Genomic DNA, 25,934 nt, shown 5'->3' with positions numbered 1-25,934 from the left:
AACTTTCTCTAGTTTCATTTTTATAAACAAAAGTTCTCTGATGCACACCAAATTCAATAGAGCAACTCCCTGCACACCTAGCTTCAGCTGGTAGGCAGAGCAAGCAGTGATTTATCATTTTCTTTGCTTTCTAGTCAAAGGCAGAGGGTCCTAAAAGCAGAAGTATCTAGCTTTATCAATTTTGTTTTTTCTTTCCTTCATCTAAAATGTACAATCATCTTGGTTAGGGAGCCAACTATAGCAGTGACGAGATGTGTGGGAGCATAATACCATCTGTTTCAGCCAGCACCCAGGCAGCCCCTGGAGGTTCAGTGTTTAGCTGGAGATGATGGTCACCCCAGGAAAGCAGAGACTACCAGCACCTCACTGCTTCTCTGCAAAAAAATGCAAGGTACACCCATTTCTATTTACACTAAATGTCCATGTTGGCAAAGGCCTTGTGAATGGATGTATGTATTTAATTCTAACCTTGACTCTGGACAAGGAAAATAAAATAAAATAAAGAGATCTTGAAATCTGCTCATCTTTTCTCAGCTGCACAAGAAGGGAGATCTGAGGGCTTGGGAAAGTTGCTTTGCATTGGGGATGAAAAAAAATGAATATTTGATGTGGGTAAATGGAAGCCTGTTAGTGACTGTTGCTTAAGTTTAAGGCATGAATAATGCTTACGGAATTTTATTATTCTCATAGTCTGGCTATTGTTTGTGTAGGTGAAAGTACACTACCCAAGGAAAAAAATGTTCTGGGTCATACCGATTATAAATACCAATATCTCCACCTGAGCGCATGATAAAAGGGCTTTTCAGCTACTGAAGAACAGGACTAAAAATGGATGCTTTTCTCAGGATGAGACAGGACAGGGAAATGGTATAATGCATAATAACAATAACCCAGTTCTCCATCTGTCCCTCATGCTGTGTACTCATTGCTCAGGGAGGAGGAATGATACCTTTCCTCTCAGGCAAGCAAGGATCAGTACTGATGAGGATCTCCATTTCCACAGCATCTTTTATTTTAAGACCTCAGCATTCTTCAGAAGCATCCAACCATCAAGCTTCTGAGGCAGTGTTTACCACATGCACACTTGATGTGGGAACTAATCAAGAAAGACACCTAAGATTTGTCAGAGGCCAAACAAAATTGAATTTAGGACTTTTAAATCCTTTTTTTAACTTAAAATAACTTCATCTTTTATGATTATGACACATTTGAAATAGAGCTTCTTCAGTCCATCTAGTTTTAATCAAGCCTAGACCCAGTCTGAAAGGCCTGGGTATGGAACTGATAAGTGCTGAACAAAAGCAGGAAGTTGGTAACAGGGGGAATCTGTGCGTAAGAGCCTGGGCTGAAGTACGAGGAGCAGGCAGGGGTTAAAGGTGTTGGATTTCTTGTGACTCTAACCCTGTAAGGAGAGCAGCCTGGATTCTGGAGCCAGGCCTCATGAAATCAATGCCTCTGTGTCCACCGACATATCTCTCTGGACAGTCTGTGGATCACATTTTGGTTGATTTGTGCTTCCTAAAATGGCCACGTCTATTTGGGAAAAGGGTCTTTGTCATTCCACTCATGCTCAAGATCTGCAAAAGTGTCTGAAGTGTCAAAGATAAAGAAAAATAAAACGACCTTTTATATGCCTAGGGAAAAAACGTATGTCATTCATTGTATGTTTCAAAAATATGTTGTTTCTTATTTCTATCCAACTTAGACATTTAGAAAGTCAAGTGCATCAAAGCGTATTTACCTCATATTTTCTTTCCTGTGTACAGTCACATACATCTCATAGACTCTCCCCTGGGGAATGGCCCCGGCAGGAATCAGCAAGCTCACCCCTGAATAGCAAAGAGAAAATCAGTTGCACAAGAGCTTGGAATCAAAAGGAAACTTTTGGAATGCCTTTGCAGTAACCAAAAGGAATGATGTGATTTCTTGTGAGCATTTAGCCCTCAGCCTGCTTTGTTTTCTCTAAGGCTATGTAAATATTCATAGCTACCCTGATTTCCTTCCTTATGGGCCTTACTCCTTACCACAGTTCCCTCTGAACTGTTATGGAATTACTTAAAGGAATGAGGTAATTTTTTAAACTCTTGTTTTATTTAAGGAATCAAACAGATGGTTCCACTGTTGTTTTCCTTGTAAAACAAGGGGAAAACCAACAACTGCTATTAAAATTTCAAACAGCTATAATGTTGCATTGTTTCTAATTAAAAAAAATTCTTTCCAAGATTCAGAGTTAGGGAAATGCTAACTTCAGCCTATCAAAAACAAAAAAACAACAACAAACACACACACACACACACATTTATTTCTGAAATATCTGGTTAGCATCAGTGTTATTCCACCAAAAAATATTAGTTGGTGAGGAGCCTTTTTTCTAATCTATAACTCTAGGAAGTGATGGCTGGTTACTACTTAGTCACTAACTGGTGCTCTTTAGAAGGACCATGGGCTTGAGCTGCATTCGTGCTAACTCTGCCTAACAGCAGCATTTGAAAAGCTGAGCTTTCAAAAGGATCACCTGGAGGGCTTGTGGAAGTCTTACCCAGTCTCTGATTCAGAAGGTCTGGGGATGAGTGGGAGATTTTGTTGTCCTAAGTTGCCAGGTGATGCCCAAGATGGTAGTTTGGGACCTACCGTGTAAGAACCACTGTCCTACACTGCTGGTTTCCACCGTGAGTGACTCAGGGTCCCCAGCACTCTGGAGGTGTTTGCTCCACCATTTTATTCCCATGAAATTCATTTTAATCCAGTGCAATTAAAGTGTATGGTGTATGTGAGGACCGTGTTTGACACTGCTGTGAACACCAAGAAGTAAATGATGATGTTCTTGTACTGAGAAACATGTAACTTAGCAAGGAAATGGAATATGCCAAGTGAGCATGTGGCAACAAGAAAACTTGCCTATGTTGAGAAGTCTCAAGAATGAGAAAATGGAGAGCTAAGGGGGAGGCACTGCTCAGTCTTCACACAGCTGTTCCATGATGCTGAGGCCTGCACTTTTGGACAAGGAACATAACCCAAGGGCCATGGTGCTGTGGGAAGCAAGATGTCATGCTCACATCCAGAATGGTTGTAGAGAGCACACAGTGGGAGCAGGAGGACCGCACCTGACGCTGCCAAGCCTCAGCAGGTGTTTTTCCCACAGTGGAATTGTGAAATGTACCTTCATTTTTGTTAAGGGATGAAAAAATTGTAGGTGTAATAAGAATATGCTTGGCATATGTGGGTAACTGTTGTTACTCTGGTAAATGAAATAGTGTAGGGTGATCACCACTGCCTCGTACATATTAAGAATTTAAAGCATGTCAGTTCCCTCTCTTTCACTTAAGAAACCTTTATAATGTCACATATGAAAAAGTGGCAGGTTTAGAAAAGGGAAGGAAAAAGCGGAAGACCCTGAGTAAAGTATCACAGGGAAAAGAATTGTCTTAGAAATAATTATAATTATAATGTGTAATGTAAGAACAACAGAAAATGCTTTGATGTAGTCATGTGATGTACTATTATAGATATATATCATGATTTTAAAAACATGCAACTAGCATGAGAATTAATGAGAAAAAGATGAACAAAATATTTTACTTACAATTTCACCTGTGTAAAAATGTATAGAAAAAGAAAAAATTGAATTCTATTTAATATTCTAATTTTATTAAGATTTCTGTTTAATGGTGTGGGGTAAAATGTCACCAAGGCATTGAAACGAGGGGGTGAATAAGAAGACCCAAAGACAGTTTCATGTTCAGGCTTGGAGACCCATGGGTCTGTATATTACTTCACCATATTTTTCATATGACACTAACACATTAGGTTGATGAAGTTGCTTTCTATTTCTGTATTTAGAAATATTCACAACCTTGTCCAAAAGAATTAAGGTAGGTTCAGAGAAGAAGTTATTAGCCCTCCAATGACCCATGGCTGCAAAGCCACTGCTACTATTGATTAATGATTTCCAATATTGTCAGTTGCTAAATGAAGTTTACCATGAAAGATCTTTATGAGGGTTTTTCTCTAGTTGCAAATAAAACTACATAACAAACTGAAAACTAAATAATACCTCAAAAGGACATCTATGAGGTGGGGCTCATAGTGGGTATATCCGAGGTCTGTGTGAATATTTTATAAATACCTTATGGATGAAGACTCTGTAGTGAACAGAAGATGAATGAAGATGAATGTGATGAATGAAGATGTGATGTCTATTTTGATGTCTCTGATCATCTGAAAATTAGTATTCTGAAGTTTTGCTTTCAAAAAAACTGGACTAATTGATATGTTTCCTAATTAATTGTACTTTTAAGGTATAGTGACAGCAGCCAGGGCTCCTGGCTTGATGTTGCCTTCTGAAGTTCTATGAGAAAGAAGTCAATACTAGTTCTGAATTACAGCTCAGCAGAAAGTTGTGAATAAAATATTTCTAGAGGAAGTGTTTGCAGAATTGGTTACAGGAAGATAAACGGTTTTGCTGATTTTGTCTGAAGCAATATTTGATTTATATTGAAAGCAGATTTGGCTTAGATAGGCTACATTTAACATTTTAAGTCTAATGAAAACAAACAAAAGAGATTGGGCATAAAGAGCATGGTTTCAATCTGCATCTTTGCCATTTAAACTTTTATAAATTACCTGAATTAGGGACAATGAGATGACCACCAAGGGAGTTAAAGGTGCCAAATGCTGTACAAGACGGGTCAGTCTGCCTGGCCAGACTCTGGTTCTTCAGGTTGAGAGCCTCGTTCTCCAGCAAGGATTGTGTCATCTGGGGGGACAGCTTGGCTGTGAACTCAGAGAGGTCATCTTGGGGAGTGACAGCACCTGAGGTGTTGTACACTTTGATTTTCAGGTTGGGTAGTGGATCCAGAATTGGAGAATTGGTCATTGGGATTTTGTCCGAGACATCATGCAGGGCGTAGACAGGTCCCCTGTACATGGCTGCAGCCGATGTGAGGTCCGGGGGCACCGCCAGGAGATCTGAGTCAGAAAGAGAAGAGAATTCCATTTGCAATCTCCATTCAGGCAACCTACATTACTCAGACTCCGCCGCCCACTCTCTGGGCCAGAAGCAAAGCACTCAGCTAACACTGGGGATGTGTAGACTCTGAGGCTCTGCTGAAAACATGCCAGACTGGCAACAAGAATCTGTTTTACTATGGGCCATTTCCAAGTGGCCCAGCTCCTTCTATGTTTAGTTAAGGTATTTGGCTATTTCAACAGACAGGATTGGACAATAAGCCCCACAAGGAGGTCACTGTTTGCTAAGAGGTTCCTTTGTCTGCTCTGGATTGGGTTCATCTGTAATCCACTGCAGTCAAAGCAATACAAGATGTCTTGTCAAAGAAAGGGAGACAAAGAGACCAGGAAGTCAGTCAATGAATCGATGCATTTTTAGAAAACAAGTTAAAAAGTAGGACACAGCAAACTGTCAGAAATGAAAAAGGTAATTTGTGCACTTGGTCAGTTCCAATTTGTTATATGGAATGACACCAAGCCAGAAATGAGTGAAGTCAATGAAAATCGCTGCCTTCGTGGAGCTTACATTCTAGCTGAACTGGATGACCCATACATAAGTCACGAGTCTGAAGCCACACAGGGAAATGGCTCACATAAGGAGCAGGCTGTGAAGTGTGATGCCCACTGACCTTGTCTGGCTGCTTTGATATTCACAGGCTGGAAGCCCCCATTGAGGGCTGAAGAGTCAATAATATCGGACTCAAAGTCCCGATGATTCTTCCGATACACAAACAGAGCCACGGCCACAGAGATGGCCAGGCACACTATCACCGCGATCACGATTCCCACATAGAGCGCCACATCATCTGAGTCAGGAGCAGCTGGAGGGAGAGAATAAAACACGGGACCAACTACTTATAGAAATTTCCCACAGTGCACATATGTATTGCTATAATTTTTTCGGACATTTATTGCCCTTTTTATAGGTTAATTTCAAATCTATTTCAAAAGCTATATAAAATGACTGTGGCCTTTCAGTGGAAAATTATCTCTGATTTCTTTTTCTTTCTCACTCTGCATCAATCCACCCAATAATCTATCTTATAATTGGGCAGCATAACAGACCATTTATTACTAGCATATAAAGAAACCAGAGCTAAAACCATCCCAACCCACAGAGAAAAAATAAGTTTATTACTCCTTTCAGGTGAAAAGTTTGGAAGGGTTTTTGAATTCACTGATAGTTATTTAAAAAACATAAACACTGTTAGAAATACATGGCATATTTTGAGTCCATATTTTTATCAAACCAGAATATTTTCCTAAGTATCATTCCAGGTCATACAATTACTTTCCCTACCTCTCTTACTTTCTCCTAACTCAATGCAGGGGTGGGTGGGAATGGTGTAACTAAGCAAAGCAAATATTAGCAGCAGACACTGGACTAGAAAGGTGTGCTTTCAGAAAGCCCAAGTCAGGGGCTCAGAGGTTAAGACCACTATGTTCTCAAAATCCAGACTTCTGGTATAGGCACAGTGTTACCACTGAGCTTCCCATGGACCCTTGTAAAAGAGTTGCATTTGAGCTTCTCATTACTGGGATATACATAGCTCTAAAGTGTGCTATGGAAGATACAGGCCTGGATCAGTGACCAAGAAGGTCAGATTACCCCAGAAGCCAAGTGAGCTTTGACCAGCACAGGGTGCAGTCCACTGGTGGTTATTTCTTGGTAAAGTAAGGAAAGAATTTCTATAAATGCTGCCTGTTTCCTTGGTGGCATGGGGCATACTTTGATTCAACTGGTAAAAGGCAAAAGAGCTGGTAATTAAACTATCAGCAACAAAATTAAAGCCTTGCAGAACCACTTTGCCAGTGTTAAGTCTCCACCTTCCATCTTTCATGACCCACAGAAGAGTTGCAAAGTTAATCAAAGCTGCTCTGTTCATTGTAGAAGAGGGTGTCATTGTTTGGTTCTTCAGGTGGTCAAGAACCCCCTCAAATTTTATGGTCAATTTAATATACATAGGCATTCTTGGGTAGAGAGAATTCCAATGTATGGGTCCTGTGACTTAAAATTTGAGGAACCAATGCTCTCTCTTCAGACTCAGAGCCACGTGGTTTATTTGAGGAAATGACTCATTCTTTCATTTGCCAGCGGCACACGTGATAACTTACAGTCTGGTGTCATGGTGACTTCCACAGGATGGCAGGTAAACAAATTTCCTGGTGGAAACTGCCCCGTCTCTTTTGGTGTTTTGTGTTTAAATGTACTGTGAAAGGATTGTGCTTCTTTTTAAAAATATTGTCCTTCCCAAAGTTTCCAAAATATTCACTTTTCCATTAATCAAGTTCATACTGACAGTTTATTTTTTCCACAAAATAGTGACATCCCAAATCCTCTTGGTTGTGAGAGTGTGGTTTTCTAAGTGCTGACTCCCTTTGCTTCTGCTGGGTTTTATTTGGGGCCCTGCCACAGAATTTTAAACTCTGGTCAGAACATTATATGGAAATATTATATGTAAATTCTTAATATTTTACTTTGCCAGGCCATAATTACTTATTCAACATTAATGATTTCTAGCACAACAGATATGCATTTTCTTAACCTTTTCCTTTTGAGTATTTGAACCCTGCTCTTTATTTATATCAGCATATTTCGTGATATGTTTTCTCAGTTACTGGGACTCAAGCTTTACATCATAGATGGATAGATTTTGAAGCTGGCAGAGACTTAGAATGACCCTTTCTTCTCTTCAGCATTGAAAATCTCATTTGCTTTTCATGTTAGAATATATTAGGCTCCTGTTTACTGTGTGCACATCTGTGATCCAACAAAAGGCAAACTTGAACTGGGGGCAATAATGTTAAATGATTATTCAGCAACATAAAATCCAAACATCAAACTTACAAGAAAATCCATATTCATTCTGGGTTCTCTGTTCAGTTGAAATAGGATAAATGAAACCTTGAAAAGAAAAAAAATGAAACAAAAATGGGAACAAAATCAAATTAATGCAGGAAACAAAATGGGAAGCATGAAAAATGGTTTAATTAAAAGAAAAGGAAAAGAAACCTGTGTCCCTTTAAAATCCTGGGTCAGTACGGAGTTATGATTTTTTGTATCCTTGTCTGCTCTGGAGCCTCACTAAGAATTAATAAGTAGGCAGATTGAATTTCAGAGTAAAAACTGGTCTCGAGTCACTAACTTTGGAGTGCTTAAAGTCTTCCTTTTATTGAGCATAAACTCTAATGGATCTAATTTATTTCAGACATCAAGGGTCATTAGCATAAGGAAAATCTTTATCCCTTATCCTGCCATATGCTTTAATTCCCAGGACATACTCGGCAAGGTTCTAAACAGTTTTTTCTTTCTTATTTAATCATAGCTTGTTCTTGGCCTAATAGAAATAAAGAAGACCTGTCGTCATTGGTCAAAGGTTAAGTACCCATTTACTGTGCAGAGCTATGACCACCTCTCCCCTCCTTTTCAAATCCACTTTTTGGATTTTCTGGGGTTTTTTTTGTCCCTTTCACTTAATGGGAATCCAATAGGGATTGCCCAGGGACTGAGCAGTTTGTCAATGCAATGGAAACTGGATGTTTTTTATTTGAAATCATTCAAAAATCAATAAGGCCCAGAGGTTATCAGGATATTTTAGAGCTTCAGAAGAATGCTGTAAATTGGACAAAAATAATAACCTCATATCAAGTGAAAATGAAGAAGAGGTATTATAAGTTTTCTTGTTAGTGTATTCTGAAGTAGGAAACTAATAATAGCAGTGAAATACTAATAATGATAATATGATGTGGAAGAAGATAGAGAAAAAAACACTTAAAAAGGGTAAAACAAAGTTTTTGCAATAAAAAATCTGAGAGCACATTTCAAGTATAACTTATAACTGGCACCCACAGTTCCCCAGGGTTTAATATTCTGCAGCATATGAATTAATTAAATAATAGGGCACCATTTGGATTAATCAAATAAGGAAGAACACGAAGCAAACATTCTAATAATACTCAAGGGCAAAAAATACAGGGAGACTGCAAAAGTCACAATTAATTGGTTGAAAAATGAAAGGTCTTTAAAGGTTTTCTACTAAAAGTAACTCTGAATCATGCTCCCCAGTCTGCAGAACATTTGGTCCTTACAAGCTATTTACCTATTTGGGAAACTAATTCTGGGGAGAGGCACAGTGTTACTTTAATGAAAGACAGGTTTGCTGTAGCACAGATAGGTTTGCTCTGGATTAATTTTTAATGCTTTATTTTACAGCAAGGATTGCAACCTCCTACTCAGTTTTATAAATATTATATTCCTTATCCTGGTTGTCTGAGTCCATGTATTAGGTTTGATTTTCATTTTTAAACATCTCTGTCTGGTAATAACCTTTTTCCATTTGTATTCTGTGAACTCAGTGAAAGGACATCTGGGACAAATACAGGCTTTATTTTAGAAACCCAAAGACTCATGACCAAACAAGTTCACTGCTAGTGGGAGAGCAGACACGGGTGCCATCCTTTTGGAAATGGCAATACAAAGCAGAGAAATGTCAGAGACTTATTTTTACAGGTAAGAGAGGGCCAAGGAACTGAGTATAAAATGGGATATTTGGAAATGCTCTGATGTTCATCTGGAAAATCTTGGTAAGGACCTGGACCTATGTGAGTAAGTAGAAGAGCTGAATCTTTTAAAAAGGACAGGCTATGACCAGAGATAGATAACATGGCCTGAAATTTCTTCCTTACATCTACAGAATTCCTGTTGTTGACAGGCAGAGCAAAGAATAATAGAAAAGAATTTTATAAATTTGATTTTAATTACTACTTTCTCATATTTAGATTTAGATCACTCAGTAAATGTATTTGTGCCTTTGATGTTTTTCTGAAACTTATATTTAATTAAAGCCACAGAAGCAGATTTCATTTTCTCACTCATTCAACCAATACCCCTGAGCTCTATTAGATTCTAGACTCTGTTCTAGCCATGGTAGATACTTTCTTCCATTCATGCCCCTTACATTACACTCTCCCACAAAATAAGTGAGTAAACAAAGTAATAGAATTTGAAATCCTCAAAAAGCCCTTTTAAAAATAAATTTTAAAATGTAGTATGATTGGAGATGTCGGGATGACCAACACATGGAATTATGGAATAATTTTTTTTCAGAATCATCCAGGTAAAGATCAGGAGGCAATAATGATCCAGGAAGAGGGGCAGAACATCCCCAAGTCCTCATGTAAAATCAAAGGTTAGAGCCGGCAGAGCAGTATGCATATGGGTCAGGGAGGTGGGCACCCCCAGGTAATGTAGGCCCCATGGTTCGTAATGGAGAGTTTTGATTTTATTTCAATAAAATGCAACTTCTGTGACTGAGTCTAATTTTGAAAAAAATCACTTTTTTAAAAAAATAGAAAATAAACTTCAAAACAAGCAAAGTAGGATTTTACAGATGAATTCTGGCTTGTGAGACGTCCATCAATGAGTATCAATATACTTCATGAAGTGTTGACATTTCAGGTTGTTCTAATGTAAAAATACAAAAAAACCCCTCACTACTAGTTATTCCTCATAGCCCATTAGGACCAATCTAGCCAAACCATTATTTTCCTACATGGGAAAATTTAAAACAGACCAGTATTAAGTATGCTCACTAACAGCTCCACACCCCAATTTACTCTGTTATGGAAACACTGATAAAGAGTTTTGGAAGGCAACCCTATAAAACTTTTTCCATCCCTTTTAAAACACTTCTGCAACTCCAGAAGTAAAACACCACTTAGAAGGCTGGGTTTCAGGGAAGAAAGGGATTACTGTTCCATCCCCTAAACGAGGGAACACAGAATCACTTTCCAGTGTTTGTTTCTATGCCTGTCCATCTGATCCATCTCTCATGGAACAACAGGGAACATTTTCTTCAGCTAATGAGGTGACCCTGCTGAGAGCTGTCCTAGCAATAATGAAAAATAACATCTCTTGCAGAACACAGTGAAAAATAATTATTTTTAGTGTCACTGCCATCAGCGTGGTTCATAAGTTAGGGATTTCAGTCAACTTTCCTGCTACTTGAAAGGAAGGCGGACTGAAAAACACCAGGGCTGTTGGCCAAGGCAGGGAACATTTGCGAACTTGAGCTTGTCAGCTCCATGAACTTCAATTTGACCCACAGCTCTGCCACTTTAGCTGTGAGACCTTGGTCAAACTACTTCCCTTCTCTAAGCATCAGTTTCCTAATTTGTGTGAAGGGGTAGAAATACTTGTTTCTATAGCTGTTGAAAGGATAAATGAGATTTGTAAAGTGCTGGTACATTGCAAGTAATCAATAAATAATGAACAATTATATCATGATGCATATGCTAAACTGAACTAAGATGCTTGCTTCTTAAGGGATTTTATGTGTAGAGTCAATGCAGCCTATTATTTAACCAGTGACCTTAGGCAACTCGCCTGAATTTCAATTTCCCCAGTTATAACAGAGGTGAGGAGCTCAGTTCTTCTGAGAAACTATGAGCAATGGACTCTTAAGTACTGTGTTCTCTTTTCCCCTCTCTGTTGAAAGAGGTTTGTGCTTGGCCTTCGTCACTTTTGGCAAAGACACAGAGACATATTTCAGAAGTAATTTTCCAGGGCCAGAGGTAAAACTGATGCTGTTTAACAGGGTTTCCCAATCAGAAGTGGTGCCACTGCCTAAGGACATGCTTGAAAAGGGGCACTGATGTTTTGACTGTCACACAATTAGTGTTTTTTTTTTTTTTTTTTATCATTTAGTGAGCGGGGGCCAAGCATAATGAATGTCCTGCAGTGGGGAGCAGTATTGCCATGGAAGAATTGTTCAGAACAAATGCACCCCCACTGATGATAGCTGTCAAGGTTGCTTCTCTTGAATTGATAGAAGAAACATAGGGATAGGGTTTGTGGAAGGGAAGCGTGCAGCAGCCAGTCTAGGGAGCCAATCCAGACAGGGGCTACAGTGGAGCGGCTTATGCTCTGCAAGCTTTTCTTTTAAAATTTTATTTAAACGAAACTTATGTTTGAAAGAGGAGGTTTTTCTTACCTGGGGCACTAGGGACTGGAGGTTTGACTGTGAAGAGAAACTTTTAAGTTTCATTGAAGGCATAAGCAGTTAGAAAATAGGAGCAGGCATTATTTATTCTTTTATGTTATTTTTTGCAGTAGTGAGGATTGAACACAGGGCCTTTGTATTGAGCTAGATCCCCAGCTTGAACTTGCCTTCCCCGGTTCAGCTCAAACTTGCCTTCCTCCTTCCTCAGCCTCCCAGTCAGGAGCAAGCACCTTTTTCTTTCTTTTTTTTTCTTTTTTCTGGTACCGGGAATTGAACTTAGGACCTTGCACTTGTCAGACAGGCACGGAGCCATTGAGCTAAATCCCTGGCCCAGAAGCAAGCACTTTAAATAGTGAGGCCATGTTGCTTTTGTTTGCAAGCCACCTTATAGCTGCTGGCCCATCATTTCCAGAGATCAACATGTACAACCTTTTCAGATGAAGAGACCGAGTCCCAAACATGATTTTTCAAGTTACTCGATATTTTGAAATACAACTAAGATTGGATTTTAGCTTTCTCATCAGGAAGGCTGACAGTGTGCAAGGTTTACATTTTCCAACCTGCCTGAGAACCACTCTTCACGTTTGGGTTTACCATATGCAGATTTGGACTGTTAACAGAGTTATTTTCTGGCTGATGGTATTAAAATGTCTTGAGAAAGGAGTGACTTTTCTAATTTATTTGACTGCTGGGGAGCTGCCCATGTTTTACAGCTGATGTCCAACTATTATAGAAGGTCTGACCCCATATCCAACTGTCTTATAAAGGAGGTGGAACTTTTGTTGATGTTATATTATTGTAGGTAACAACACAGTACCTTTATGTACATGCCCGATTATCTAGTAATTGCTTAGTCATATGCCTGAACACACCCTGTTTAATGAGTTTATATTTGGACATTCACAGGGAAAATGCCAGAAGCCAAATGTAAATTCTATTTCCCCAATAAACAGAAACTTTTTAAGTCTTTCAAAGGCTTTTCTTTTTATGCATTGTGGATAGTAGATGACAGACAAAGATGATAATTTTATGATCTTTTGTAAAAAAAAGGGTAATAGAAAATTTTATGCCATATGTAATATTTTCATAGGAAAATGTCATAATTTCATATTTTCATAGGAAAATGCATAAGAAATGTCATAACCTCTGAGTATCATTGACCAGGTTTAAATTCAAGACCAAGTCTGTGCCTTCACTCACTTGCACACCCCCACAGTCTTGGAGTTAACGAAAATCACTGATAAGAACAACCTGTTTTAACCCCACAAAATGGTAATGGGGCTTAACATTACAATGCTGGTCAAACAGCAGAGTAAAGGTTAGGTTAAACCTCAGCCAGTGAACTATAACCCTGAACTTTATAAGCACTATGTGAGCACTAATCAGTAAATTTAAATGAGGAGAGATGAAGAAATAATAGAAAGGGATTTTATAGTTCCTGGCTTCATTTGATATTCAAGTGATTGGATGAGGTAACATTAATGACTTACATTGCAATACACACACCTCTCCATCTGAAGTGTTATCACTGATATTCATGATATTTAGAAAGGTAAAATAATATATAGAGGTTTTTTCCCTCAAATGAGACAACTTCCAATTAGTATCTTTTCTTTCAACTATGTGTTAAGGAAAGAAGTGCACCAAACCTTGGCATTTCTATTCTACGGTAACTGGAGAACCCTGCTAAAATGATGTGGTTGTTAATGCAGGATGAGTATGTTGTATTTGTTACAAAACCCTACAATAAGTAAACATGTAAATAAAAAAATATCATTTCTCTCAGCAATGATTCTATCAGGGAAAAATGAATAAACAACAGTTGGAGGGATTCTTACATGTCAGAAGAATATCTCATTTTAAAGCAATAAAATCTAGTGACCATTGGATTCCAGTATCCAAGAGTCTGCACAAAAAGAAGCTTAAAAATGAAACAAATGTAGGTTTATGTGTTGGGTCTAGCAACTGTCTGTTGGTGTTGGGTGAGCAGCTTCAATTATATGCCTCAGTTTCTTCCTTTGCAAAAGAGAACTATTATTAGGGGATTATAATCAAATACTCCACAAAGTTTTAATTTTGTTTTGTGTTTTACTTTTTGGGCATTAATTAAATTGAACTGAAGTCAATTTTGTCTCAGCTTGGGCACATCTAAAATAGCAGATTGCAGTCAGAAGCAACTTATGCCAGAGCCTAACATCAGTATACTAGGTAGAAAGTGAAGAGAATTAGAATTAAATCTGAAATTCCTTTAATTATAAAACATAAGATACAGTGATATTTATGTCCTCCAAATTTTGAGAAGCACTGATCTTAAGCATAAACTTAAGGGACACCTAAAAAGATGCTCTATATGTGCAATAGATGTCTAAGAGTCAAAACTGTCTTTAGGGCCAGGGATTTAGCTCAGTGGTTCTGCCGCCTGCCTCGCAAGCGTAAGGTCCTGAGTTAGATCCCTGGTACCAAAAAAACCAAAACCAAAACCAACCAAACAAAAAAACTATCTTTAAATAAGGTACTAGGACTCTAGAGTTTTTATAAGGTGTTCCTGCTTGCCTTAAAGATTTACTCATAATATTACAATGTGGACCTAGTTCAATATAATTAGGTTTTAGAATGCTGTATTTAAAAAGGGGAATTATTCATACCCTACACAGGGCTGAGCATGCAGGTTATGCATGTGATGTACTCAACTGTAGTTAACTATGTTCTCTACAAGTTTATGCCTTTAAATAGCAAAGTAACGAGTTAGTTTTAGTCATATTTATCTACTTAAGTATTCTGGACAACTTCATGACTTTTCCCATTTTACAGAAAGAAGAATCTTTGTTCCCTATGGACTTTCCCCTCTCCTTGACCTGGCTGTGATGCTGCAGTAAACCAAAATGTGGGATTTTTCTCGCCCCAATTACAATCTCCTCAGATGCAAATGTTCTTATTAAAACCTCAAGGGCCATTCAACATAAACCTGTGTGGCTTCTCTTTTTTCCTCTGAGGTCAGTTCTTATCTTGCAAACACATCAGGACTGCACTAATGATGTCAAAGGTCAGGTCTGTCAAAGCCATCCGGGATCCTTTATTATAATTTACCACCCTTCTGAGGGTTTATTTATTGATGGGGCTTAAGGAACTCCAAATAAATGAATACATAAATTCTAGGACATGACAACAAAAATCAAGAAGAACATCTGTTTATCACCGATGTCAGTTATCTAGTTTGCCATAGTAATCTGGGCTCCAGGCCTCAGGACAGTTGGCCATGCCGTATGAAGCCAGTTCAAGTCCTGTTCCCAAAAGTCACCAGCCACACCCTTCTGAAAATGAATGGCAGATTCTTAACACCCTAGATGTGAAAGTCTTATCTCATGACTCACAGTAGGTACAGCATAAATGTCTGCAATTTAGCTGTGATCCAGTTTAGTAAAATCAAACTCATATCAGCTGCCCTAGTGCTTTTAGGTAGCAGACTCCAGCCACATCAATGCTTTCAAAGAATAATACATAACTGAAACCAAAGGTGATGATATTAATATCCTCCTAGGGTAGGAAAGCCATCTGATAGAAAAAGCAAAATATTGTAGAATACTAAACTAAAGGGGCTGAGTTCTAGAACACATCACCCTGTCCACAGTTTTAGGCAAAAAAAAATTTAGCTAACTCCCTTGTGCCTACACTCAGGTGCTCTGGAAAGAGTCCCTGCTGGGCTGTGCCAGGTGTATGGTGGCACTTTTTTGGATCCCTTCAAAGTTTACATTGGGGCTGAAGACCTTGCTTTTGTCTCCTCACACTAACCAGTCTGGGCCTTGTAGGTGTTCAATGGGTTTCTGTGGGCTCAAGTTTCTAACCACATCCTTGCTTTCAAAAGCAGGAAAATGTTTTAGCAGAAAGGAAAGACAGCAAACCACACTGATTATGCCAGAGACTGCCGAGTACTGTGTTGGGCAGGCAGTTCATGCACAGAATATTTATTTGCCAGCTGGGACACTAGATGTATCAAGATGTACACAAACACAGCTATGACATCAGCTTCTTCCAGCTACAGATAAAAGCACTCACTGTCTAACACTCACAATTATGCTTTCCTATCAAACTGCTACACTGAGAAGAATTGCCCTGGGCACTCACTAGCACCTTGGAGAATGCTTACTATGGGTGGTTACAAACACATCATTCTGAAGAAGTCAAGACAGGACGATCTGTAAGCTAAATTATCTCTCCACATTAAATGCACCTGGGACTCCAGGGGCCCTAGTATGCAGTGTGTCCACGCTGAATTACATGTAGTGAACTCTGCTACTTCCTCTGGTGAGAATTAATAGAATAGCTGTATGACGTGTAAATGTTTTAATGAGAAGAAAGTGCTGAATTTGCAGAATGCATAGCATTTTAATTTCCCAAAGTCAGGAAGTTCACTGATGCAGAGACAATTCCACCAGTTCTTATTTGTAAATTGCAATTTTAAGTGTGTCTTCTGTGGCATAAGCCTTCTTTAGCAAGAAGGGATAATTCTGAATTCTGATCTGAACTCTGACATTATGCCTATGTAGAACTTCAAACTGAAAATGGGATGAAAAGTTAAAATCCATAGGAATAATCAAAGGAATGTGATAATCTAATGTGGTGGATTTATAAAAATAGATAAACCCCTCATTTTTAAACCAAGCCATATGTATGATATAGCCTTGGTAGTACTGGTGATTGAACCAGGGCCTTCACACTGAGCTCTGTCCCCAGCACTTTATTTTCTTCTTTTGAGACAAGGTCTCCCTAAGTATCTAAGTTGTCCAGTCTGGGCTCAAACTTGCAATCTTTCTGCCTCAGCCTCTCAGAGTGCTGAGATCACAGGTGTGTGCTATCATGCCTGGCTGACAAAGTAAATCTTACTACAAATTTACTATAAAGATGATAAAAGTTCAAAGTTATCAGGTCTTAGTAATATAATTTTATTCTAACATGTCAATATACTTTCTGGCTTAGCATATTTTTAGAAACTTCTTAAGGATTTTCTTTATTCCTATACCCTGTTTTCTCCCTTCCACTCCCCTACCCCACCATTTTATATATTCCCATTTCAAAAGTATACTGCAAAACAGAAGGGGGTCTACTTTAGTATTATTTGAGAGATGATGATAAAGCAGCCCAAATATTTTGGTGGACAGACAGTATGACTGACCTTCCAATACAGCCTTCTGGATAAAATAAATTATTCTTCAGTATTATGAAGTAAAAACAGTAAAATTTGTAATGAATATGGAGTTTCTTTCTCATACCACACCGATCAGACATGTTTTTCATTAGTTTCAATACTGACCACCACTATAAGTCATTGCTCTTTCTTGTTCAATGCAACCCACACCATGTGGTTCCCCAAAAGTCTTTGGTTTTCTAAAATATTTACTTTCCTTAAAAGAACTGACAACATGCCTATAGACTAAAAATGTCTATCCTATTTCTGGAGTACTAAGTGACTCTGCTGGTTTCTAATTACTCTCTCATAATACACTTTAGAGAAATAGCACAATTTCTGGAAGAGACCATTTGAAGGCACCAAATAATTCTCTCTATTGTAGGAGTGACTTCTTTAAGGCCAAGGAGCAATCACGTGTGTGTGTGTGGGTGCATGTGCATGTCTGCATGTGTGTGTATAAACTGCTTAAAATATGAGCTGTTACGTGTCAATGGTCTAGAAATTTAGTAGAGCTTTTGAAATTGTTTGAAGATTGTGATCTTATTACACAAATGGAATTACACAACATCACACAATAAATATGATTTTTCAAACAGTCTAAGAATAAGTTTGATTGCAAGGACAGAGTGTTATGTATATGACAGGCAACTGGGAAATAATGCAAAACTGTAACTCAATTCCAAACCCCCATGTCTTCCAAATACTTGATTTACTGGCTGTAAGTAGCTCTTGCCACCTGGGGTTTTATACTACTAGGATTTTCTACAAGTATTTTATGAAATATTGTTTTTGGTAATCTGATTCGAATCAATGTGACTGGATTCTCAGGGTAAGTCAGCAATATTGTTATACCTCAAATTCAGAGATTCTGGCTTCCAGCATCACACTGTTGCTTAAGTCTATCCTCAGCACTCCTTTCCAAATGGCATTTAGAACCATAAGCATAATGGGATGTTCAGTATAAAGAATGTGTGGAATAGAAAGCATATGGAAAAAGAAAAAAAATGACTCGTAATCTCAGAAGCCCAGGGAATGCATAACTTTCAATGGTCTTTTCCCTAAATTTACTCTCACACTATTTTAACAAAGTACATATATAACCCACATTCTGCTTTTCTGTGTTAAAACATAAATATTTTGCATTTTACGTAGATATTTTAGTGGCTGATATTCCACTTCAGGGGAGTAACCATTACTAAAATGATGGTCTTTGGGCTTTTCATTTTTATAATAATAAATAAACAAAAACTATAGACATATTTGGCATATTATTTCTAAATGTTCTTATTATTTAAAATATATTTATTCAAATAGGATTACTGAGTCAAAGGGTCTGAACAATTTTAAAGCTCTTGACTTATATTGTCAAATTACTTCCCCAAATAATTATAAAAACTCTGTATTCCCACTAGCAAAACACAAGTTTCTACTTAACTATATTTTTTTAACATTTAAAATTATGAGAGTTTCCATTCAGCTATGTTTTTAAACATTTAACAGTATTACATTTAAAAAATATTAAATAATTCTATAAGTGATCCTCAAAGTCTTCAGATGAAAAATTTCAATTAGCATTATATTAAGAAAGATTTCTAAGATGTCTTACAAGATCATGCATAGGCTAGCAAATAATTTTAAAATCTTTTAACCAATTATTCAGTGAAAATTAAACACTCTGGAAACTATCAAGTATAACAATAAGTCCATAAATTAGACTAAGCACAAAAACTGTCTGATACATGTTATGTACTTACAATAGGAAATGGAATTGAAAAGAACAGTTCAATCACATAGTCAAGACCACTAACTAGACATTTTAAAATGAAGATTGCAAATTCCATTTATTAATTCTTAATCTTTCTCTGTAATTATGAATTCAGTCTAATAATAATAAAACAGTGTTTTTCCTATAATTTTTAGTTTCCTTTATAGATGCATTAATTCATTTACTTTATGGTCCCTGATATATATATATATTTATTTATTTCTAGTATCTTAATTTTTGTTTACATTTACCATGAGTTGTGTTTCTTCTTTGCTTCTTTCTAGCCCTAAAAAATTATTTTGAATTTATTCAGTCAAGTTTTATATTTGTATTCAGTCTTAAACAATTTATCAGATGTTTGAATCAGTTTAGTCTAATGCAAATAGTATTACTATTCTTTTCCAGAACAATATATGGAAATTGGAAAATTCTACTTTGGTTCACACTTTTCCACGTTCCATGTTAATAATGGCTACAATTTAACTCTATCTTATTTTCAGCTGCTCCTCAGTTGTTCTTCATTTTTTGTTTGTTTTGGTTTGCTTGTTTGAACAGGGTTTTGCTATGTTGTCCATGCTGGTCTTGAACTACTGGACTGATCCACCTACATCAGCCTCTCCAGGAACTGAGACTATGGATGTGCCCTGTCCACTGCTGTAACTAGTTTTGTCTCTATTTTAAAGAATCAATTCTTCTTTTAGACTTCTGGGAATTTACTCAGTGAGGATTTGTGAGTATTAAATTCACTCTCAATTATGGGGAAACCTTTTAAAATTTTGTTTTTTTGAGTAGTAAATGTTGAATTTTTTCATTCTATGCTCTATGTGTCTTGCATCTTTTACACAATCATTCTCTTTATCATTCTTTTCTGTGTTGTGGGAAGTTTCATGACATAAACGTTCTGGTTTACTAAATTTTTCTTCAGCCTTATCTATAGCTATTTTGGATCTCATTTTAAATCTTTTATTAAGTTGTAAATTTTGTCAAATGCTTGTTTTCTGCTTATGTTGGGATGCTCTTATGGGCTTTTTTTTTTTTTTTTTTGTACCGGGAATTAAACTCAGGTCCTTGCACTTGCGAGGCAGGCAGCAGAACCACTGAGCTAAATCCCCAGCCTTTAAGTTGTAAATTTTAATAGTCATACTTAAATTTCTAGACATTCTATCTGATTTTTTTCCAAAGATGTCTATTCTTTTAACAATATTCTACTTTCATTGTGTTTATATTGCCTTTAAAGTATAATACTTTTACTTTTGCTTACTATGTAGTCTGATTCAGATTGCACTAAGAGTCCACATTAGTACAATGCTAACTCATTAATTATGCTGCCAACTCTTTCTGAGGGTGAACAGTTCTCCTGGGCAACTAGAACTTCGGATTGTAAGCTCATTTTCAGGAGCGGGCTGTTTTCATCATAGACCACATTATTTAGGTACATAGGAGACCTTACAGAATAGTTTGTTCTTTGCTCTGCCAGTGCCTCAGAAGTTTGACCAGTTATGTTAACTACACATCTTTTATTTTTTGCTCTCTGCACTGTATCACAGAGGCCATACCACAGCGGGGCATAGAATTGTGGTTTTACTATAGGTTTTATTTAAGTAAAAACTTTATTTTCTGTTTCCCTAGCATGGGTATTCCTGTGGCTTTCTAGAGTTGGTGGGCAAAAGCTGTCCTAGTTGATCCTCAGTGGTGCAGTCCTTTCTGAGTGACAGCTTTATTCGAGGTCCTTATTTCCCAGGCTCAGCCCTGGGTTTCTCGGAGCCTCTGTACCCAGCAGCAAGTCCCACTTCCTCTCTGGGACCCATTTCCTGTCCCTGTTGTGATGGTGGCTGGCATAGTCCCTCCTCTCTGAGCTGCATCTGCACCTCTGACACTTGAGGAGCTCCCTCTCTCCCTGCCTTCCTGTGTGTGTGTGTACAAGCATGAGTGCACGTGTGTTTTTTAAGTTGTATTTTCTCCACATGCGTTGAACCAAAGGTTTTTGTATTAAGGTAAGTGGTTAAGGAAGGAATGCATCTGAATTTGGTTGTTGTTAACAAAATAATAAACATTAACAATATTTTTTATGGACTGTATACAGTATTACTCTTCAGTATTAACTTAGCTTTTAAAAAAATACTGTACTACAAGATCTAGGAGTCTCTGAATCCTATTTACATCCATTATGAACTTGAATTTCTCTTTCATAGCAGCATACATACATTATTATCAAAATTATTTGTATGTGAACTTCAGTAGATTCAGAGATGGTATTTCACATTTGGTTCATGGTAATAGGTAAGCTTTATTTTGAGATAAAATTAAAATATTGCTGAAGAACTATTTATTAATACATTCAAGACACTTATTCTTCTAAAGTAAATTAATACTAAATGATACAAATTGCAACTTTTTGGCTGCCTTTTTTCTCTTTTTCTTTTTCTTAATACAGACCTGGTCCTTCTTGTAAGCTTTTCAGTTTCATCTTTAGAAAGCCTTTTGTTTTCTAAAATCAGGGCCAAAGTAACATTATTTCTTTGCAAATCTATAGCAGCAGTACCCTGCCAGAAACACCAAGGTTGCTGATAAACAGAAAGTATGGCTTTCACTGTAAAATACTATAATTACACAGCACAGCAATATCTCCATGGTTCTCACCACAAAGGAGATCAATAGTAGTATAGACTATTACCCTTTGTTGGACTCCAGTAGATATAAGAGGGTAGATGAAAGAGTTTATTAACTTAGCAGGTAGCAAATCAGAGCCGCAGAAATAACTAGCTCTTTAACTGAATATTCTTAATCCACACACAAAATTTTTTCAGTCTAAAAAAAGACTTAATAGAAAATAAACAAAGCAAAACAAACAAAAATCCCTTCTTGTAGCCTCATTCTTCTTCCCTATTTATATACACACTCCAGGCTATCACTACTAGCAAACATCCATTAGGAAACACTGTACTACACTGATGTTGTAAGAAATTATCCAGGTATTAAGGAATTCTATGTAATGCAAGTCTTAGTTTGGATAGTTCAGGTTTGTATTTGACAAATGTCATCGCTTAGAAAGTGTAATTTTGTACAACCAGGAAAAGATCCAAAATTCCAACCCATGGCACTGTTTTCCTTATTAAATAGCCTGTTCTCAGAATTTTTAAATATGCATAGTAGGAAGAGTGGATATTAAATCATCCAAGGTTGAACTATTATACCAAGAGAGGTACACAGCATAAAAGAGAGAAAACCTCAAACACTGCTACTTTTCAATCACATGAATCAGTATGTTCCTCAGAAAAGGAAAAATACTAAATGAGCAAATGGTAAAAAAAAATGACTTGTGACTTTTATGTTGTTATTTTAGTCCTCAATTCAAACTCTTGCCTAGGGAAACAATCCCTGTATCTCTGGATAGATGGTTAGCAAAACAGCTGTGCTCTTTTCATTCTTGCACTTCTCGTACCAACTTAGTAAGATGCACAGCAGCTGTCCACGCATAATCAGAAGTGCATGCTGCCATCAGCAGCAGGCCACTTTCAAAGACTGTTGTGTGCAGGAAACATACAAATAAGAGACCTATCAGATAGTTATTCACTGCGAGCAACACCATTACTTATTTGCATTTTAAGTAAGATTTCTTTTTAAAGATCCTTGTATTTATAGACTCTGGTAAACAAAATTTTGTATATGTGAAAACAAAATATTTTTTCTTAAATAACAAATACAAATATCTCTACACAAACACACTTGGTCGCTTGTATTCTGCAGGCAATTTGTAATGAATTATGAAAACTGTTAACATTTGGCCACCATAAGATCAGGCCCAAATGTGATTCAGTGCTTGGTCCTTCTACCTGCACAGGTATGATTTCAGGGTAATTCTTATCATCTTAATTCCTAGGAGGCAAAAAACTATGAACATGGAAGAGATCCTCAATAAAATATAAGTTTGTATCTGACAAACTTTCCAAGTATATAAGTCAAGTCACTTTCTCGATAGGAAGATAGACGCTAACAAAGATAGGAAAAACAGAGATTACTTAGCTTATAGCATCCACTGCATACCTGAGTTAATCTCTTGCACTCTTTTAAAAAACTTAATAAGATTTGTGTAAGTTAACTAAGTCATAGCCACACTCTCACTAGTAACAAAAACCCACTACTCTCAAAGGGCTGTGAAGATGTTCTTATTAAATCGTTATTATAGATTAGTAAGTCTACCTGCAGAAACATGTGCCATCCTTGTATGTTTTACAACATTGGTTTGGTGCCAGCCATGAATTAGGAAATAAACAGCTCACTTTTTGGAAGCTCACATTTTGACTCCATGAGGAGTTTAGTTTGCTCTTTGCTAGATGCTAATAAAACTGAGTAATAATATGGTGGTCTGGAGAGAATGACTAACTTACTGCTTGCTCACGGGAAAGCCAGGCTGCCTGTCATTTGTTCGCTGGACATAGTTATTAATCATTCTGTTTCCAGGGAGATTAGTTTTATCCAGTTTTGAGAGAAAGCTAGGATATTGCTGTGTGATTGCAGTTTTATTATTGCTCAAAGAGTTCTTAATTTCTTATACTTCCTTCAAAGACATCCACATGGCTCACTGTCAGGCCCCTTCACATCTGTGGCTGCTAAGATCACTTACTCTGCATGCAGAGTCCATCAGTGCAGTTCTTGGATTGCAGAACTAGCCCATCGCAGTCCTTGCCCCCATTCTTGGGGGCCGGCGCTGTGCACTCCCTCCGGCGCCAGTGAGTGCACTCAGTCCCACAGGTGGACCACTTGCTCCATGAGGTCCACCTGCCGTCCACTGCCACAAAAAAAGTCAGAAAAGTCGGGTCACAGGGAGAAGCAGCTAATGAAGGGTGAGGGATGCAGAGCTCAGGACAAGGCGACAAAGTGAACCGTGGAAGAAAGTGCCCCACCTAGCAGCCTCACAGTCTTTTCTGCCCTGGGAAGTGAGTGGGTCGCACCAGTTCCTCACTGCCAGGCAAGGGAAGCTTCTGGAGCACAGGGGAAACAAAGTTGTGCTCAGGACTTGTGCACAATTAGCTCCTGGTGGTGCCCATTTTTCTTTTCAAGGGGAAAGTTCTACATTTTGTATTGAGAAAGGAAGGGTCCCTTTATGGATCTAAGATTCCTTTGTTCACGGTTTCATGTGGACAGTGAAAGTCAATTTGTACGGGAGTTTGGAGTAAAGGTTGGTACTGTGGGGAAGAAGTCCACCCAGCCTTTCTCTCCTCTCTCTTATTCTTACACTGTGCTCTCTCATCTCATATCCTTTCCATCTATGTCTTATATACTCTCTCTTTTTTTTTTTGATACCAGGGATTGAACTTGGGACCTTGCGCTTGTGAGGCAGATGGCAGAACCACTGAGGTAAATCCCCAGCCCTGTCTTATATACTCTTTTTTATATTAGTACATATTTGCAGTACATAATGTCTTCACTCATCTTAGGGCCTACGTACATGTACTTTACACATCTTAATTTTTAAAAAATTTTCTTTCTCTTCCCCTCCTCTGTTTTCCTCTCCATCTCTAGGTCTCCTTCTCATTTGCAAAAGATCTTTCTGTTCCCTACTGTCTATCCTTCATTTTATTTTGTAAATTAGTATTTATACTTTGAGTTTCTCATGTAAGAAAAGTTAGGTTATATTTAAGCTTGTGTATATGATTTATATACTCTTTATTTTCTTTTAACATACAGGCTGCTTCATTCTGCTGAAACATTCTGTGATGTCTTCTTAAAATGATTATATTATTTTCCATTTATTATTTGATGACTCCATCCTTTTTGTGATGATATATCCATTTATATTTACTAAAAATAATATTTAACTAAGTTCTTAACTTTTCCAGCCATTCACTTAGAATTGTTACTTTCTTCTTATTTTTATAGTTTGTAAGTAATTCCAATGATAATGAGCTGAAATATCTATATTTTAAAAATGCAACTTATATCCCAATTTGAAAAACAAATACAGTAAATTCAACTGCCATACTTTAACATGCATCTCTTTAAAGTTTCTTATAGAAATGGGATAGAAATGTTGAACTAAGTTTTAAAATTGTTTCTCTCCCTGAAGCACATAAATTATTATGATTATCTATATTCCATGTAAAATAATGCCAAACATCAAATATTTAATATACATCTAAAACATGTATACTGACAATAGTGACATAAATTGTAATACATTATGTAATTGGAAAATCTGCATGTTTTTATAGCCTAGCTACTGTGTGAATATATCATACATAATGTGCATGAAGATATAAACATGTGCATACGAAAAAATGAGGAAAGCATTATTATTTCCATCACACAGAGCTTGCTGTACAAACAACTCCCAAGTATCTGGAGCAAAGATATTTGCTTTGTCCTACATATTGAGGTAGTACATTTGCTTTTACCCTCAGTATACTGAAACACACACACACACACACACACACAAGTGGGCGTGCACACACAGACATGCTTATGTTTCAAATCAAATTGATCATTGCATTTTAATTGAGAGTCAGCATCTAGATACAATATAGAATAGTATAAGATAAAAATCTCAAATTCTAAGCCTAAGTGTCAAAATTCGTTCCATAAATAAAGGCTCTGAAAGAGTTCAGTGTGAGAGGCTATTCTGATACTTGGATATCACACTTAGGAATGTAACATGCAGATTATATTTTTCTATCCATTTCAACTCATTTCTTACAAAGGTTCTATGAAAGGATGAAGAGGACAAAATTTGGCAAAGTAAAGAGAAGTAAGGAATCTGTATATCTAAATAATTAATGTGATAACAAAATACCTACTCAATGAACACACTAAATGCACGGGCTATTTCAAAATAATTTTAACTAAATATTAGGGTATTTACATGACTACACATTTTAATAGGTTTTGACAAATACTAATTTCAGTTTACCTAAGAACAGGAGTGGGCAGCAATACAAAATCATGCAGAAAGATGCCCAGGGGTAGAAGAATGCAATCT

General features: G+C 37.2%; 1 protein-coding gene across 3 annotated transcripts in view; it reads right to left on the bottom strand.

Annotated features, from left to right (window-relative positions):
• Window positions 1-25,934, bottom strand: part of Unc5c (unc-5 netrin receptor C) — a 385,500-nt gene that overhangs the window by 42,358 nt on the left and 317,208 nt on the right. For 2 of the 3 annotated variants that reach the window (XM_004848093.4, XM_087215813.1), the window contains exons 7-11: window positions 23,583-23,747; window positions 7,856-7,912; window positions 5,637-5,828; window positions 4,624-4,968; window positions 1,742-1,829 (exon numbers count right to left, since the gene is read on the bottom strand). In XM_004848093.4, coding sequence (XP_004848150.1) covers window positions 1,742-1,829; window positions 4,624-4,968; window positions 5,637-5,828; window positions 7,856-7,912; window positions 23,583-23,747 — 847 coding nt within the window. The remainder of the gene's footprint in view (window positions 1-1,741; window positions 1,830-4,623; window positions 4,969-5,636; window positions 5,829-7,855; window positions 7,913-23,582; window positions 23,748-25,934) is intronic. The other variant, XM_004848094.4, reaches the window with a different exon arrangement.

This window comes from Heterocephalus glaber, unplaced genomic scaffold (assembly GCF_053883595.1).
Source record: "Heterocephalus glaber isolate CG9 unplaced genomic scaffold, H.glaber_assembly_v1.0 deba00001454, whole genome shotgun sequence".
Taxonomy (NCBI): domain Eukaryota; kingdom Metazoa; phylum Chordata; class Mammalia; order Rodentia; family Bathyergidae; genus Heterocephalus; species Heterocephalus glaber.
The sequence above is the reverse complement of the archived record's forward strand: the minus strand, read 5'-3'. Positions and strand labels throughout refer to the sequence as shown.